Source organism: Vidua macroura, chromosome 20 (assembly GCF_024509145.1).
Source record: "Vidua macroura isolate BioBank_ID:100142 chromosome 20, ASM2450914v1, whole genome shotgun sequence".
Taxonomy (NCBI): domain Eukaryota; kingdom Metazoa; phylum Chordata; class Aves; order Passeriformes; family Viduidae; genus Vidua; species Vidua macroura.
In genome coordinates, this window is record NC_071590.1 from 5195471 (window position 1) to 5213642 (window position 18172).

Here is an 18172-nt window from a genome sequence, read left to right on the forward strand (position 1 = left end):
AGGCTGGGAAGGGGGACCAGACTTCACTGCAACCTGCTCTGCTCGTGCTGTGTCCCTCAGGAGGTTCCTCCCTGGGGGTTTGCAGGAGGCTCAGGCTGCTGCCTGGGAGATTTCCACTGCCAGCACTTCCCTGGTCAGAGCCAGGCTCTCCTGACCTCGGGCTTTCCTTAGAAATGCCAAAGTGCCACTCACTCAGGGACACCCATTCCCTGCCATCCTTCCCCCTGGCTGCTGCCTTTCCGTGCTGCCTGCACCGAGTCTGTTTTGTTGAGGGATATTTTAATAGCATTTGGTGGTGGGAAACTCCTACAGCTTGAGGCACCTTATTTGGTTCCTCTCATTATGTCCCCGTGATGACGCCAGGTCGTCCCCTCTGACATTTTTTTCCCCTTTCTCCTGTGGAATATCATCTCCATGTTTATCCTCTGCCACAAGGCAACCCCTGAATGCCATTGCCATGAGCTAAAGAGCAAAACCCTCCATGGCAGCAGCGCAGGGGATTGCATAATTCACCCCCTAATGGGACATGTGACACGTTAAAAATACTCATCAAAGATCACTGCGGTGGCCGGGCTGCTCCTCGCCCCTAAATGGGGCTCTGGTCTCATCACTGTGACCCCAGGGTTGGGTTGCAATGTGTGAGGCCAGGCTTACTAAAGGTTTACACAGAGGTGTAACAGCCAGCCATGGGGCTGGGCAGGGCAACCCTCTGCACGTAGGAACAGGTCCAGAAATCCCTCGGGGAGTGTGAGCTGAGCCGGGCAGGGCGGCAAGTGGCGCCGTGCTGGGACAGGGAATTAGCACTGGAGCAAGGAGCCAGAGCCTGCAGCAGGCTGTGCCCAGGGCTGGTGGCAGCATGTGCTGTTCCCAGGCTGGATTTGGGCAGGAATGATGTGGAATCTGCAGCTCCTGCAGAGGTGGAGGAAGGAGGAGCAGGGAGGCTGCATGAGCATCCTCGCTGCAGCCAAGGCTGTGTAAGGGGAATTATACAGAAGTATAAAATCCATCCTGTCTGAACCCACCCAAATCTTTCCCTTCTTTCAAGGGGTTTTCTTCATTTTCCTTGCCCTTTTCCCAGCCTATGACAGCTCTATGTTTGAGCAATGATTTCCTCCTCCTAAACTGCTGTCTCCCTCCTGCCTGGCCCAGCAGAGGAATTCAGGGTGGGATTTGCAGTAGCCCAGGTGAGCTCTGTGAGGATGACACAGGTGGCAATTATTTCATGGAAAGGGCCCAAAACAGGGAGACACAGGAGAAACAGGGAGTCCTCATGGCAGAATCCCCTGATGTAACAACCCAAGGTCCTTTCCAACCCAAACCATTCCACAATTCTGTGAAGAAAGGACTTTGTTCCACAGCTCCTGTTGTGCTTCTCCTTTCTGAAGGGGACAGATGCTTTCAGCCCCGTGGGTCAGCTCTGGGCTGTGCTGCTCCATCCTTAGGGGGTGTTTTCTTCCAGATGGGGGAGCTCAGGGCTCTGTCCCTGTGCTGGGTGTCCCTGCTGGTTCTCACCTGCCTTTGCTCCCACAGGGCAGCAGCAGGGATGACACGGAGCAGCGCTACTCCTCCCAGTACGAGGAACGCCTGGACCCCTTCTCCTCCTTCAGCAGGAAGGTATGAAAGGCTCCCCAGCACCCTCCCTCTGCATCAGCCCCTCTGTGTGCTGTGGGGTCATGCCCAGGTGAAATCCAGGGAGTTCTGATAGAATGAAACGCACTCAAACGTCCTTTGCTTTCAAAAACAAAAACAAACAAACAAAAATGTCACTGTGCCCAGATGATGGCTGGGGGTGGGGGGCAAATAGGACCATCCTGTGGCACACAGCTCCTTCTATGTTTTGTAAACCCTCTGAGCCTCAAAATCTTGTATGATTTCCTTGTAGGAACGCCAGAGGAAGTACCTGAGCCTCAGTCCCTGGGATAAAGCCACGCTGAGCATGGTGAGTGGCTGCTCTGCCAGCACTGCTGGGAGCTGAGAGGTTTTCCCTGCAAGGGAATGGGGCTCTTGGGCAGTGGGAAGGGGCTCTTGGGCTCTTGGGCAGTGGGAAGGGCCCATCCCTGCTGTCCTGGGCAGGGTGCAGGCACACTGGGCCATGCTGGCATCTGGGTTAGGAGCAACCCCTTTCCTGCCTTGCTGCCCATCACCGTCCCCAGAGGCATTTCAAGGACATGGAGATGTGGCACCTGGGGACGTGGTTTGGTGTTGGGCTTGGCAGTGCTGGGGGAATGGTTGGACTCAAGGATTTTTGAGGTCTTTTCCAACCTACACAATTCTGATTCTATTCTAAGATTCCAAGCACCTCTCCTCTGGTTTGGGGCTCAGGGCTGCACCCCCAGCCAGGGGCAAACCCTCCTGCATGGGAGACCCCCCCAGAGAGCCCCAGCACCCCACACATGTGGGGAGGAGGAGTGTGAGGGGCTGCAGAGGGTCCCACACTCCGGGGAAGATCTCTGCCCCACAGAGCACAGCATCCTCAGACACACACTGACTTCTCATTGCATTCTCCTTAAAAACCCTTCCCAAGCCCTGATCCTTCCTGCTCTGGCTCTTCCTTCCAAAACAGCATCAGGGGAAATCCTGGGGAAGCTGTGGTGTCTGCAGCAGCAGAGGGTCCTGTCTGAGCCACAGAGGTGACTGCTGCCACTGCAGCTTGGGCTGCCATCTCTTAGGGGATAACTTTCTGAGCTAAAAATGTGGTTATTGGGGAAATCTGACTTATAGTGGAATTTGTGGCATTAGCAGCAGGCTCTGGAAGGGCTTTTGGCTGAGTTAACCCCCAGCTCTCCAGCACAAGGGAGGTGAGCGTGGGACTGTGGGGCTGCAGAGAACACAGAGATATCCTGTAATAAAGGCAGAGCTGTCATTTGCATAAAAACCAAGCAAATGCCAACATGAATATGGATTGTGTGGCGTGCTAGCACCACGGAGAATTAATGAAAGGCATTCACAAAAAAAAAAAAAAAAAAAAAAAACTGACTTAGGGGAGTTATTCCTTGGGAATATTTAAGAACATAATCTTGTTTGTTACAGCAGCCTCCGCCGTGGCCGTGAATAGCAAAGATGATTTCAGCCCGGAATGGGTTTGGTGGGAGATCTGTGGGTTTTAATGCCAGCTTTGGAAAGGCTGCGTGGTGTTTGGGGAATGTGCTGATGTCCATAATGAGTCCCTGGGTTACAGCAGGAATAAAGAGTGGCTATGAAGGAAGGGAGGGCCTGTCCTTTGCAAGCCACTCCTCTGCTGCTCCTGATTTTCATGCTTTTGAAGGGATGGGCATGAAGGTTTTCCCACTGGGATGTGCCAAAAGGGCTCAGGCATCATCAGGGTCTGGCTGTGGTTCAGTGGCCTCTCCAAAATGAGGGGTGGAGGGTGATTCATCCTGACCCTACAGGTTTCCAGCCCCCAGTGAGCTTGGACAGCCCTGTGGGGTGGCACAGGCTCTGCAAGGGTGGAGAGCAAAGCTTTGGGGCAGAGCTTGCAGAGCCAGAGCAAGGGGACAGCAGGGCCCAGCTCTGGGGACTCCAGCAGCAGCTTCTGGGAACTCCAGCACAGCCTTAGCTCCAGTGCCCTGCTCAGGAGGTGACGAGGGGATGCTGCAAAGCACAAAGTTGTTTGAGCTCATATTAAAAATGTGCAAAGCTTAATTACTGCTGGGGTTTCTCTGCGGAGCAGGCACCAGGGCAGGGCTGGCACAGCAGGAGCAGGGAGAGCTGCTGGAGAGAGCTGGGCTAAAGCAACTCAGAATAAACCCCAAGAAGGGTTTTCAGTGGGGGAAAGCCCACACTGAATCCACCTTGGTTTGGGCTGAGAGCGTAGGCACTTGTGCAGCCACCTTGAAGGAGCATCGCTGCTCAGAGCTGGGCACAGGTGGGTGGCAAACACCACCTCCCTGCATGTTTGTGCAGGGTCTGGCAGGAACAGGCTCCCAGTCCTGGCCAGGATCTCTGCAGGCCTGTTTGAGGAGAGCTGCTTTCCAGTGACCCACACTAAAATGGGATTTGCCATTCTGCTCTCCTGCAGGGGCGGCTCATCCTGTCCAACAAGACCGCTCGGACCGTGGCCTTCTTCTACACCCTGCTCCTGCACTGCCTCGTCTTCCTGGTGAGGGGGAGCCCCAGGGGGTGGGCACTGAGATAAAACATCCCCTGCCCTCCCCTCCAGGCGGAATTTGGGCTGGTTTAAGATGCTGTGCCAAGCGTTGCACCTGCTGTGTCGGTGGCTCTGCAGGCACGGCAGGACCGGGAGCGTGGGACATGCCAAGGAATGTCCCCTCGGCTTCACAGGGTGGAAATCCCACCCTGGGTGGGCACAGCCTTGCCCAAGGGCAGGAGCTGGGAGCTGCCTGTGTGCTCATGTTGTTGCTGGGATCAGCCATGGGATCGTGGTGCCATGCAGGGAGCTCACACAGAGTTCAATGTGATGCCAAGCAAGCCTCTGCTGAGAGGGGAGCAAAATTTTGGTTAATTATTATGAATCTAATACCGTAAGTGATTTTAGGAATAAAATACACGTCCCTGAGCCCACACTACCAGGTTCTAGACCATGTGGATCCTGTTCCTGGGTGCATCCTTAACCTCCTGCTCAGTGGAGTTCATTTGCTGCCTCTCCAGGGATGAGCTCTGGCTCTGCCCATGCTCCTGATGTGCCCTGTGGCTCCGTTTTTCTTTAGTTTTCAAGTTTCCCCCAACTCTACATTAGGGTTGAAAGTAGAGAAGCAGAGGTTTGGGAGGGATGGAGGCTTCAGCCAGCCCAAATCTCCTGGGAGTTTGTCATGGTGCAAATTCCTCCAGTATCCTTGCACAGTTTCTGGGAGTTTATTTGTCATTTCAGGGAGGAAAAAAAAGCCAAACAAATCATCAATAATTAAACGAGGAAGTGAGATGAAAGCCAAATCAGAACAATATTTCTGTCCTGCTCTCAAAGTTATTTTGGTGAGGAAAGGAGCAAAGGAAATAAAAAGTTAAACATCATTAAACTTTAAAGCTCTAACCCAAAAAAAAAAAAAAGAAAAAAGGAAAATTCATAAATATTACATGGCTGTTGGAATGATCTTACATCATCTAGACACAAAAGAGCCTGAAATCCAGCACCCAGCACTGCCTGGCTGGGGATGAGCTGTGTGTGCCACAGAGGACTGGAGGAAGCCCCTGCTCCTCCATGCCCACAGTGGGACTGACATCTCTGCCACTGATCCTGGGAGACTTCAGTTAACCCTGGTTTGGATTTGCTGGTGGGTGTTTGTGTGGTTAGGGTGATTCCCTGGTGATAACAGCTTACAAATCCCCAGGGACTGAACCAATCAGCTGGGGATGGGAGGGCTTCTCCCTCTTCCCAAACCCCAGCACTGCCTCCTCAGACCTCGGCTCTGCAATGAGAACACGGAGGCATGGAGGTAACAAGGAGCCAAGCCAAGCACTGACCTTCCTTAAGCCTGTTCCAAAAATACATCTCCATCCATGTGCAGCTCTGAGCCTTATCCCAAACCACCACAGCAGCACTGCCCAGTAAAAATAACCCACTGGAAAAGGTCATCTTGACCATGCTGAGGGCAGCCCCAGCAGCACACTGGGGTTCCCCACGCTGGTGATCACAGAGTCACAGTGTGGGTGGGAAGGGAGCTTAAAAATCCTCCAGTTCCACCCCCTGCCATGGACAGGGACACCTTCAGTGTCCCAGGCTGCTCCAAACCCCATCCAGCCTGGCCTTGGACACTTCCAGGGATCCAGGGGCAGCCACAGCTTCTGTGAACAACCTCCCCACCCTCACACAGGGAAGAATTTCTCCCTGATATCAATTCTAAACCTACTTTCTATCAGTTTGAAGCCATTCCTTTGCCCTGTCACTGTGCCTCTCCAGGATGGGATGGCAGGGCCAGGCTGGCACAGCAGTGGCACAGACTGCAGTGAGGAGGGGCTGGGATGGAGGTGGGAGCAGAGCTGATCCCATTCCTTCCCTTGCAGGTGCTCTACAAAACCGCCTGGAGCGAGAGCGTGGGTCGGGACTGCACCGCCTTCTGTGCTAAGAAGTGAGTGAGCACAGGCTGGGCCAGCCCGGCCTCAGGGCTGGCTTGGTGGGCAGGGCTTGGTCTGCAGCAGATTTTTTGGGCACCCCAGTGCTGGAAACAAGGCCAGTTATTTGGGCTTTAAACCCACTGAGGGAGGGGGAAGAAAAAGCTCACGGAACAGGGCGACCACTTGTGTTTGGTTGGGTGTTCTCCAAAGCCTTTCCTGCAGGCAGTCCTTGCCCAGGAGGAATCCTGATAAAGGTTTATGATAAAGGTTTATAAATGATCCTGGAGACCTGGGGGGTGTCAGACCCGTGCCATGACTCCAGTTCCCTGCTGGCCATGGCTGGAGCAGGGCACAGTGCTTATCCTCGAGGAATGACCCCTTGGAGTCGGTGCTGGGCTGCCAGAGCACCCTGGGGCTGGCTGCAGGGTAACGTGGCTCTGCCCTTTCCCCAGGTACGCTGACCACCTCCACGAGTTCCACAAGAACGGGGACGTGGGTGGCATGTGGCAGTGACAGCTGGACACGACCCTGCAGTCCCACAGAGGAGCTGTCCCCGCTGCTGCCGGCTGCTTTGCTGTGGCTTTGCTTTCTGCTCTGTAGGATGAAGGCAGTGATTTCCCCCCCCCACTCCCACCCGTGAAATTAAAAGCCTCAGCTGAGGGAGAATCATTTTCCAGCCCTGGAAGGGCTGCAGCAGTTCCTGTGCTTTCCTGATGTCTCAGAGAGCTCAGTCCTTAGCAAAACACATGGAAAATGCAGGATCAGAGGTTCCCCCCCTCCCAGATCCACATCTCTCTCCATCCTGTTTGAAGTCCAGTGCAGCACTGGGTGGGCTAAATCCAGCCAGACACGGGGAGGAAAGGCAACCTCATGAACTTGCATTTTCAGGTGTTGTGCTATTGGAGAGTTCCTGTTTTGCCCCAGCTCTGGGGATCTCCTGCCCGTGCTGCTGGGCACTGGCAGATGCCCTTCTTGACCTGGAGCCCTCAGTTTGGGAATAGTTAGGAATAGCTAGGACTTAGAGAGCATGAAGGGAGGTGCTGCTGGTCAGGCCTGACCTCACAGGGATGCTCCAGACTCTCCTTGCTGAGATGCTTCTGCCTCTTAGGAAACCACAAGTCAAATCAAGCAATTGCTGGTGATTGGGTTTGCTGGGTGATGAACACTGGGCTGCTAATTTGGGGTGATTTGGGGAGACAGAGGTGATAGGAGATGCTCCAATTAAAAAGAGCAGGTCCCAGCAACCCCCCTTCCTGCTGTGAGCACATGGTGAGGGAAGGTATTAGCTTGTTAACGTGGTCCTCAATTAAAATTCCCCTCTGTAGACAGGAGAGCAGCATTGCTCCCAATTAATATTTCATTGCAGACTCACATCCATTGCCATTCCCGTTGCTGGGAAGCCAGGGCCTCTAACGCAGCGTGCAGGCAGGGAAAGGCCTCACATCTGCCACGGGCAGCCAGGGTTTATTTATAGGAGCTGTGGCCGATGGCAAAATGTAAAATACTCAAAAATTGAAGGGAGGGATAAACCCCAAGGGACCTACCTGCACCTGTCCTGCCCAGCACAGGGAAAACCGAGCCCAAATGGAAGGGAAGCAGTGAGGGGGTGATGCTGCCATGGCTGGGGCCCTCTGCATAAAGCAATCAACTTCAGATCTGGGGGAGATGAGCTTTGGCTGCCTGAAATCAGTAGATGAGAAACACGATCCAGGGAAGGGTGGGCTGCTTTTTTGAGGCTTTGTTGGGAAGGTTAAAATTGCTTTTTTTAGCAGCTGTATGTGGTGTCTTGGAATTGCAAAACTTCTGCAGCTATTCACACTTGTACTCCTCATAAATGACTTAAAATAGATGTCGAGTTCTGTTGGACAAGTGATAAAATAAACTTAGCCATGCATTGACTGGGTGGCTTTTGTGCTCTGTTTCCTTTTTTATTTTTTTGGACTTTTGATATTAAACAACTGAGAAATGTCCTGCTCGAGTCCAAGGGCAGAGTGTGCAGCTAATTTTAGAAACCCATTACAGCAGCTAAAGGCAGTGATGTCTCGCAGCGCCGGGGAGGGCAGGACCTCTGTCCCCATGTGCTGGAGCCAGCGTCCCAGCTGCCATCAACACCAGCATCCCACGGGCCTGAGAAAGCCTCTGGGGATGGAGGGAGCACGGGAATTGAGCCCAGGCAGCTCCAAACCCCGAGATATTCTGGATTTCCCCACGTGGCTGTTGGCACAGGCACTCCAGCTGAACGGTGTCAATTTGCCTGGCTAATTTTGGTGAGCTGCTCACGATCCCCCTCTTCCTCAGCCTCCTTTTTCCTTGCTTTTCCAGCCCTGGGAGGCCCCAGCGGCCCCAGCCTGGCAGAGCTGGGCTGCCTTGGGCTTCAGGCACAGCTTCCTTTGGCCGAGCCCAGCAGTGCAAGGGGGTCTGGGGAGGGCCAGGAGCTGTTCCCCCCACCACGAGGGGCCTCTGTGCCAGAGATTTTCCAGCCCTCCAGGACACCTGGGTCTTGCCAGTCCCCTGGAGCTGCTGAATCTTGTCCCTCAGGCAGAGCTGTCACCTCCTTCCATCCGAAATAAAAATGACAAGCTCACTGATTTGTCCCAAAATCCCTCCCGGGGAGGGCAGGCGTTAGATGTGGGCTGTTGTTTTCTCTGCTGATCTCACAGTTCTGCAGCTTCCAGCAGCTCCCACTGCCGTGGCATGGCCCTGCCCTGCCTGCCCTGGCTCACCCCAGCCCTGGTGACCTTGCAGCAGCCCGGGGATGGCCGGGTGTCCCCGGAGCCACTCCCAAGAGTCCGGCTCTGGCTGCCAAACCCCGTGTCCTGAGGCAGGGAAAGCCTGGGCTGGGGAGGGCTCTCGGGTCACTGCCCAGAGCCTCAGCCAAGTTTTCAGAGCTGCTTCCCAGTTGTGCTGGAGGTGCTGGGCTCCAGGGGATCCCGGTGATTCCGGGCAGAGCGGAGTGTGCCGGGACAGTGGGATGCTCCTGCTTAGGACAAAACAGAATCCTGCAGTTTTGGTGCCCCGGGAGATGCCCTGCATGTGAGGGGTGTCCTGGAGTGGCCAGGCACAGGGGGATGGCTCCTGCAGCTCCCAACACCTCCTGGCACCCCCAGCCAAGCTTGGAAGTACTGGCAGTGCTGTGTCCAAACCCCTTTCCTCCAGAAAAATGACGCTGTGCATCAATTACAGCCAGCAGGAGCCCCAGCTTGGGGCAAGAGCTCCAAACCAGCTCACCCTGCACAGGGTTTGCCTGGAGGGGAGCAGCAGCAGCACTGTCCTTGTTGTCCTGGCACATGTGGGATTTCGGGCTCGGCCAATTCCTCATTCCCTGCCTGATCCAGCACCGGGGTGTCACTGGCTGTGCTGGGTTTTGGGGACACACTGAATTCTCCTTACAGCCACCTACAGAGCCACAGCCCTGAGCCCCAGCACCCCCCTAAACCCCATTTTCAGCCAGGCTCAGAGGGCAGCCCCAAAGCACCCCACAATCTGTCCCTCTTATGGAGGCAGGGGGAGAAAATGGGATTGGATTTTTTTACTAATTTGATTTGAAAACCCCTTTTATCCCTGAGTGATTCAAAAGAAAAGAATTTCAGCGACCCCTTGCTCTCCCTTGCTGTTTTAAATTTAATTATGGGAAACAATTTTAATTAGTATCGACAGATATTCAGGAAAATAATTATGGGCAAACCTGTGCTTCTTATATCTGTTTAACCTGCGAATCTCCCAGCCCATCTCAGAGACCCAGGCTGAATTTCGGGGGTTTATCTGCTAATAAAAGGCTCCTGGGGAAGCTGGGCTGGCTAACGAGATAACAGGCTGCTCACATCTGGGTCACAAGTTCAGTTTTTGCCGTGGGCAAAGGAGACAAGAGAGAAATCGCGGCCAGGATGTGGCCAATCTGTTGTGATCTGGGGCTGCAGCCCATCGGGCAGGGCTGAGGGGGCTGATCCCCGTGGATTCAGGATGCTGAATGCCCCGGCAGCTCCAGAAGGAGCACTGTGTGCAGAGCAAACTGCAGCAGCAATTATTGCGGTGCTATAAAAAACCAATAATGCGATTTCCTAAAGGTTTCCGTCCGGGCGCCTCGTCCCTGCTGGCAGCGGGGCTGCGGAGCCGCTGTCGCACAGGCAGGCACCGGCTTTGCAGAAGGGAAGGGGAGATCGATGGCCCCGAGCGGCAGAGCCAGCGCAGGATGCCAGCGAGACTCCGGACACAAACACGGGCAGAGCCAGCCCGGCTTATTTCCAGTCCGGGGTGTACCCAGCGAGTGTGGGGCATAAACAGAGCGTGGGGCAGGGCCAGCGCACGGACGCAGCCCACGCAGGAAAAAGGGGGTGGGATAGAAGCCGTGTGGGGATCTCCACAAAGCCCCTGTGGGGGAAAAGGAGGTCATACCTCAAGGGTTTGGGGATCTGGGAGGAGGAACCTGGCCAGGCCGGCCACAGGTACTTATTTCTGAAAATGTGGCTCTAATTATCCACTACAAGCAGGCAGGGAAATGATGGTGCTGCATCTCCACCGCTGGATGCCTTTAAATCGCAGCTGAACATCTGTCCTGAAGACATGCTCCAGTTCAGGCAGGAATTCCAGCCAGGCAGCAGGAATTGTCATCCAAGGGTGAGCACCACTGCCAGCCACCAACCATCGTCCTCTCATTTCTTCCCTAACACGTGGAGCAGACAGAGCTGCCGGGTTCGGATGGGCTGCTTTTAAAAGGCCAGCAGGCTTTGGATGCTGGAAGTCCCTTGGCCAGGGTGCTCTTCCTGATGCTGGGACACCCGGTCCGTGGGAGAGGGGACAGCAGCCAGCAGAGGGACGCGGGGGCGTGTGGCAATCACAGCGGGGTTACCCCAGTGATGGGCTGGCACCATCCCCTGCTGCAGCAGAGCTGGGCACCTCTGCCACGAGCTCTGGTAACACGTGAGCCCCCTAACCCCGTTAACAGCCACCCCTAAGTGGGATTCTGGGCAAAATCCCACTCTCCGGCACGCGAAAGAGACTCCCCCGTGCTGGTAATAAGTGTTTTATTGCTTCCTGTTGTGTGAGACATCTGACGGCAGGCCGGGGCCGAAAGCTGGCGCAGCAGATGGAGAGCCCCCCTCGCTCCCTCCCCCTGCTCCTTGTTTACAGAGTCTCCCTGGAGATGCGCCGCGCAGGCTTTTCCAGCTCCCAGGGGAAGGGAGGGATCCGCACCTCGCTCCCCCCGCCCCAAAAGCCTCTTCCTGCTGAGGCGGGGAAACCCAAACGAGGCACACAGGGTGGAAAAACCAAATCCAGGTGGCCACTGGCCAGCTCCTGGTGGCCACCGCGTGTCCCCCTGTCCCTGCAGTGTCCGGCTCTTCCTGCTCAACATGGTGGCCACTTGGGCAGCTCCTGGTGGCCACTGGCCAGCTCCTGGTGTCCCCCTGTCCCCTTAAAAAGTCCCCATGTCCCTGCAGTGTCCAGCTCCTCCCCGCTCTACACCAAGCCCTGTGGCCAAATCCTGGTGGCCACTAGCCATCTCCTGGTGGCCACCACTGTGTCCCCCTGTCCCCACAGCATCCACCTCCTTCCTGCTGTACAGCCAGCACCACTCCAGCTGCGTGGTGGCCACTGGCCAACTCTGGATTTAGTTTTTTTGCTAAAGTTTCGGTGCCGTGCTGGCACGGGGAATGCTGAAGGGGCCGTGGGCAAGGACCCTCTCCAAGGGATCCCTGTGGGGACAGCAGCCGGTGCCAGGGGGTCACCACAACCCCCGCCCTTCATTTCCCACCGGGAGAATGGCTGGGAGGGTGCTTAGGCACCCCACTGCCCCCAGGCAGCACCACAGCCCTGGAACAACCTCCTGTGACGTCTCTCCGTGCCCGGAATAACCTTCCCCACCGGCACGTGGCAGCCAAAAACAGCCCTGGAGGCAGCGGGGGCGGAGGGAACCCGCGGGGCTTCGGCCCCAGTGCCCAGTGTAGCACCGGGAGCATCCCGCTGGGACCCCCAGGGAGGCGATGCCAGTGGGATTTATGAGGTGAGGAACTGTCCCGGGATCGTGCTGCAGCAATCCAGCTCTGGGATACACCCTCAGCACACCAAGCCCCAAATCCTTGCCCTGAATCCCCAGGAGCTGGAGCCTTTCAGGTGCCTGTGGCTATGGAAAGCCCTCCTCGCTGCACTGGTCCAGGCTGAGTCTGCCCGAGAGGATGTGCTCAGGTGAGGCTCGGGAAGGTTCCAGCTGCAGCAGGATTGGGGAAAGGCACCCCGAGAGTCTCTTGGAAAAAGAAAGGGCTCTGTAGTGATTTTTTTTTTTTTTTTTTTAACAGCCTCTTGGTGGTTTTAGAGGCTTGGTGAAGATGTCTAGCACAGAGGAGGGCTCTGGGCTGGACCTGCATGAATGATCCCACTGATGTTCCCTAAAGCCTTCACTTTTTGGGCAACTGGGAATATGCAGTGCAACATCCTCTTAGCCCCCTGCCCAGCCAGGAAAGGGCTCCTTGCCTTAAAAGAAAACCTGGCTTTGTTCTGCAAACCCTCCCCTCTGCAGCCTGATCCCGTGGAGCATCCCACCAGCCCAGGGACTGGGTTTGGGATTGGGGTGGGAACAGGCAAGGCATTGCCATTCCCCTGCAGAGAAAAAGGCCCTCGCTGATGGAGGGGACTCGAACACCTGCCCCAGGAGCAGATGCTGCAGATCCCGAGTGCCTGGGGGTAGGATGGCACCTGTCCTGTCCCTGCGTGGTGTCCCCCTCCTCTGGGGTGACACAAGCTGCCCTCACTGGCCAGCTCCCGGTGCCCTGGCACAGAACTGGGATTTTCCCAGGGCTTTTTCCCAGTTCCCCATCACACAGCAGCCCCTGCACGTTCACAGGGTTGTGGAATTTCCCTGGTTGCTGCTTTGGGCCATGTGGCTTCATTCTGGGAGCTTCTTCAGGGGCACTTTGCCCACCAGCCCTGCTCCTCACACACACCTTGCCCAGCTCCCCACAGGCTGCTGCAAAGATGGAAGCTTTCAAAGCCAAGGGAAGGTTGGGATTTCGGAGCTGCTAACATTTTTAAGAGCTGCTCTGAGTCCAGGCAACGATGGTTTTTCCTTTAATATTTAATGGGTTTTTTTTTCCTTTTTTTTTATTGAACACACGTGCAAGGGAGCATCCAGAGCTGCTGCAGGGAGCTGGGCACTGCAGAAACACCACAGCCAGCCTGACCCAGCAGCATGGGCCTGCTTCAAAGCCAAGGTTGCCAGAAGGGCATTTTCCAGCCTGTAGGAAAAGCAAAACCCCGGAAAACTGCAATGAAAAAGCCACTTGGACCAGCACAGCAAGAAATGCTGGGGAGAGGATCCTGCACAGCAAAGATCAGACCTTTGCCAGCAGGAGCAGCACAGTTTTCCACAAGGTTTCCAGGTGCCAGGAGCTGCTGTTGCTGGAGTGTTTGCACGTGGGAAAGGTGAAAGCCCTTTTTCTGTGTCTGAAATCTCCAGGGGTTTGGCTCCTGCTGGCTGGAGGCTGCAGAGGGACCTCAGGGACAATGGGATCCTGGAGCAGCAGCATCGAGGGAGTCCACAGCTCTGTGACTCCCAGAAAGAGCAAGGGGGAAGGATCCGACCTGGCACAGACCCAGGGATGTGGTCCTGAGGTCCCCAGCTCCACCATGCTGGCTGTGGGTCAGGACAGGAGCAGGAGTCCCAGGCTGTCCCCAGGCAGGGGCCACCAAACAGAGGCAGCTGCAGGAGGTGACTGAAGGGGAATGCTCCTGGAAACCCCCCCTGGCCAGGGCAGCACAGCCACGGAGGGGTGTGGGGAGGTTTTTGAAGCCTTTTCCTCCGTGGTCTCTGTGCAGGCAGAACAAAGCCTCTGATACCATTTCTCAGGCACAGCCCCAGCAGGGCAGAGCAGCACAAAGAAAAAGGATATTTAAGAGACAACCCACACGCAGCTGATGACCTCTGACTCTGCCTGCAGAAACAGGAGGTGCTTTGGAAGAGAAGGTGCAGAAGGTGCCTGTTCCCCTGGGAGAGACACAGACCTGGTCACCCCAGCAGGGCCAGCACAGCCGCGGGGAGCAGAGCCCTGGGGTGAGAGGAGGCAGGAGCCAACACGCTGTGGTTTGGTTTTTTTGGTTTTTTTTTTGTTTGTTTGTTTTTTGGGGGGGTTTTTTGGGGTTTTTTTTTTTTTGTTTTTTCTGAAGTTTCAGTTCTGCAGCTCCAGTTCACGTCCCCCCAGCACAAGGAATGGTGTGGGAGTGCCCGCCCCGCCACGGGGCTCTGCCCCTGCTCACAGCGCTGCACGCCCGGCGAGCTCCGCACCTGAGCTCTGCCAGCAGGTGCCGAGAGGGGGCTGGAGCACAGCGGCAGCATCGCTTTTCATCTGCATCAGCAGGAGGAAGAAGAGCAGCAGCAGCAGCAGCGCCAGGCTCCGGAGGCTTCCCCCGCGGTAGTCCGAGGGAGGGAAGGAGGTGTCCTCAGAGGTGTTGTTTGGACAATCCTCTCTCAGGTACAGTGATGGGACTCTTGGGGATGGTCCTGTGCAAGGTTAGGAGTTGGACTCGATGATCCTTGTGGGTCTCTCCCAGCTCAGCTTTTTTTTTTTTTTTTTTTTATGATTTTGTAGCAGGAGAAAAGACGTGCTTAAATAAAATAGAATTACAGGACAACACGGGGTCAGTTGAGAAAGCAGGGATGCACCCATCTCCCTTCAGACATGCTCCCAGCAGACACGGAGAGCACAAACAGATCCTGCTGGTGCAGATCCGTGGCATTCCGAGGGGCCCTGTGAGCTCCATCCCAGCAGGTTTATCCTGGGATGAATAAATGCAGCAGGAGAGACTTGTCCTTCTTGGAGGCACCAAGATCAGGCAGAACAAACCACTGTAAGATGGGAAATGTTGAATTGTGTCTGCTGAACACCCCCTTTTCCCTCCTAATTCTTCTCCCAGCACCATCAGGGACGCAGAAGGATCAAGCCCTGGACCTTTTTTCCACCTGACAGTGAGATTGCACTCCCTCCCCACTCATCAACCCCAAATATTACTCCCTCCCATCTGAGTCAGATGCTGAGAGGCCGCTGAACACAATCCTGAACAGATGTTTGAAGCACAGAAGAGCTGTCTTGTTGTGAGGGACAGGTTGTGTGCACACAGAAAGGATGTGGGGTGAACTGATGCTGAGCTGCAGCAGCTCCTGCTTCAGCTGGTGCTCTCCACCTCCATCCAAACTCCACTGGTTATCCCACAGAAAGATGAGGGTGGGTTTTGGTCCTGTTTTCGTATTCCCTTTCTGTTTGTACATCCTCCCCTAGGGAATTTCAGCTGGTCTGGCTTTGTTCTGGCCTGTGGTTGGGCTTGTCCATCTCTGAGGTCATCCTGGGAGAGCATCACTCAACCAGGTCACAGAGGAAATATTGAACACGGTTTTTGTGTTGAAAGGAGAGGGCTTTGCTCCCTCTCAAAGGTAAATCCTGAGTTGCAGGGTGAGAGGGAAAAGGAAATTTGCACATCAAGGTCTTCCCATCAGTGGAGGCTCCTCCAGCCCCGTGGCTGGGCTGTCACTGCCTATTTGCCTTCTCCAACACACCAAAGGACATTCTAAAACAATTTCCCCTCCTCAAATAAATACAAACCCAAACTGCTATTTCTCCAGGTTTCCTCTCTTTTCCCCTTTCATCCCTGTGACATCTTCCTCCAATAAATCCTCCCCCTACATCCCATTAGGGACTGCTCCTGGACAATTTGCAGCTGTGACAGGCCGGGAGATGCCTGGGGCCTGTCTGCCTGGCTGACAGCTCACACACGCACCCGCCTTTGCCGTGCCTGCGCACGGAACGGGCTCATGGCTGGGCTGCCCCGGCCACAGCGGGCTCCTAACTCCCCTTCCAGGGATGCCCACAAACCCCTTTACCTCCCCTCACGGTTTTGTGGCCGCACAGCACGAGGGTTTTGCTGGAGGATCAGCCACAGCACGGCGGTCCCCGCTCCCCGGATGGCCCCGGCCGGGCCGGGCCGTGGCGAGGATGGAGCTGGAGCTCCCGGCTGTGGCGGGGGCGCTGCCGGAGCTGGCACCGCTCGGATGCCTCCGGGCACAGCATTTCAAGGGCACGTCACGCTCCAGCCGGGATGCTGCCAGCAGCTCTCCCCAGCGCTGGCTGAGCCACTCGCTTGATTCCTTCCAGCGATTTTTTTTTCTTTTTTTTTTTTTTTTTTTTTTTTTTTAAGGCAGTTAATCGCTCCGAGGGAGTCCCGGAGTAATGAGAATTGGCAGGAGCAGGCAGATATTAGGTTTATTCACCACCAGTTTTAAATCATTTAGCATAGCAGAAAGGCCATGGTTCTACAAGCAGCGTGTTCTGCTTTGCTCCTGTCGTGGGAGCTGTAAAAAGGGCTTAGGGGTGAGTGGGAACAGGGGTGCCCATGGGGGATCTGCTCTGTGTCTGAGGGGCTGGCACAGGGATGAGCACGGCCAAAAAATGGGGACAAGGATTTGAGTCAAAGCTCATTCCCATCCACAGGAGCTCCCACCAGCTGCAGACTGGGACTCGTGAAGGATTTTTGTCCTGTTGAAGGCAGCCTGTGGCTTTGGCTTAAAAATAAAGCCTTAAAAAGGCAATTTGGGGAGCTGGCCCGGGGATGTTCCTTGCACAGCAGAACACAGTTCCTTGGGGATTGCTGAGAAAAGTCACAGGAGAAGTTAAACTTTCACCCTGGCAATTATTGTAAATCTCTCTGGTCAAGGCCCAGACCTAAAATTAGCCCACAGAGCCCTTTTAGAAGTTGGGATTTTTCACTTGATTTTCCAAGTGACCGACCAGCAGCGGAGCAAACCCTGCCCTCGCACACTCAGAGCTCTGGGGTGTTCCTCACTTGCAGCCCCCGTGTTTGATGGGAGCAAGGCCAGGCATTCCAGCCTGGTTTTACACATCCTGAAACAAGCAGCATCCCATGGAGGGAAGGCAGGAGAGAGCCTGTTGTGTACCAAAGCCTTTGCAGTCACAAAGCAATTGTTTTGGTTCATGAAAGAAATCCCAGCACCCCAGCCCTTCCCTGGCCTCCTGGTTTTGCTCTTAGTGATAAAATCTAGGGGTTAGTAAAAGCGGGGATGCTGGGCTTTCTGCTGCCTGCATGGGAGCAGCCACATCCTCTGCATGGCCCTTTCCCTTCAGGAGGGTCTGGGTGGTCCCAGAGCAGGCAGGGCACAGCACCAGCTCCGCGAGCTCCCGGCCCTGCTGCCAATCGATAGCGAGTGCAATGAAAACCTTAATGAAATTCCAGCCTGAGAGACTATTGATTGTGTGTTTTCTTTAAAAATGGATATGAATGGGAGAGAGGCTTTTCAAAGGAGGAGGCAGGGGAAGGGGGGGGAGTGGAAACAAGTTGTCAGCTGCTGTGGGAGGTGGGTGAAGGTGGGTGGCCCAGGGTCACCTGCACTGAGCAGTGGGATCCAGCCTCGCTGTGAGCATCCATTCACCCCCAGAATGCCCCTGGGAAGGCAATCATAGAATGCCAGAAACATTTAATGGTTTAGGTTGGAGGAAACTTGAAGTTCATCTCATTCCAGCCCCTGCCATTGGCACGGACACCTTCTACCAGAACAGGTTGCTCCAAGCTCTGCCCAACCTGGCCTTGAAAATATGACCAGCCAGAAGCTGGAGGGAGAGAATCCACCCAAAATCATCACAAACCAGTCATAATGGAGAAAAATCAAGAGTCCCTGTCCCAGCTGTGCCTCCTCAGCAGTGCTTTTGCACTGTCCACTTTGACCCCTGCTGCTCTGGGGGAAGAAAAAGCAGATGGTGCATCACTCTGCACCAGCCCTACAACAAATCTCCTTCTTCTCTCCCCAGATCTCCCAAGAATACACCCATCAGGGTAATGGGATGGTGAGGAAGCATAATAAATAAATATTTATAATAGCAATAATGATAAAGCCCACCCTTCTCCACCCCTTATATAACCAGTATTGTCTTAATCCTACAGGTGCTTCACAGAAGTAAAAAGGATTTGTTCCTTCTGCAAATCCTTTTTTTTTTTTTTTTTTTTGGTGACTCATCTGCCCGTGGTCACACCGTGGGGAGGCTGGGGGGGGCTGTGCAGGGTCCCAGAGGCAGTGTGGCCCAACTCCATCCCTTAAACCTCCCAGTTCCCCTGTCCTGGGGCTTGGTCCATCCTGACCCACCCTGTCGTGGGGTTCAGTCTGTCCTGAATC

General features: G+C 55.0%; 1 protein-coding gene across 1 annotated transcript in view; it reads left to right on the top strand.

Moving 5' to 3' along the window:
• Nucleotides 1-7907, top strand: part of CUX1 (cut like homeobox 1) — a 270331-nt gene extending 262424 nt beyond the window's left edge. Inside the window, exons 19-23 of the mRNA XM_053995241.1 lie at nt 1531-1614; nt 1883-1939; nt 4019-4099; nt 5959-6023; nt 6462-7907. Coding sequence (XP_053851216.1) covers nt 1531-1614; nt 1883-1939; nt 4019-4099; nt 5959-6023; nt 6462-6522 — 348 coding nt within the window. The 3' untranslated portion in view covers nt 6523-7907. The remainder of the gene's footprint in view (nt 1-1530; nt 1615-1882; nt 1940-4018; nt 4100-5958; nt 6024-6461) is intronic.
• Nucleotides 7908-18172: the final 10265 nt, after the last annotated feature.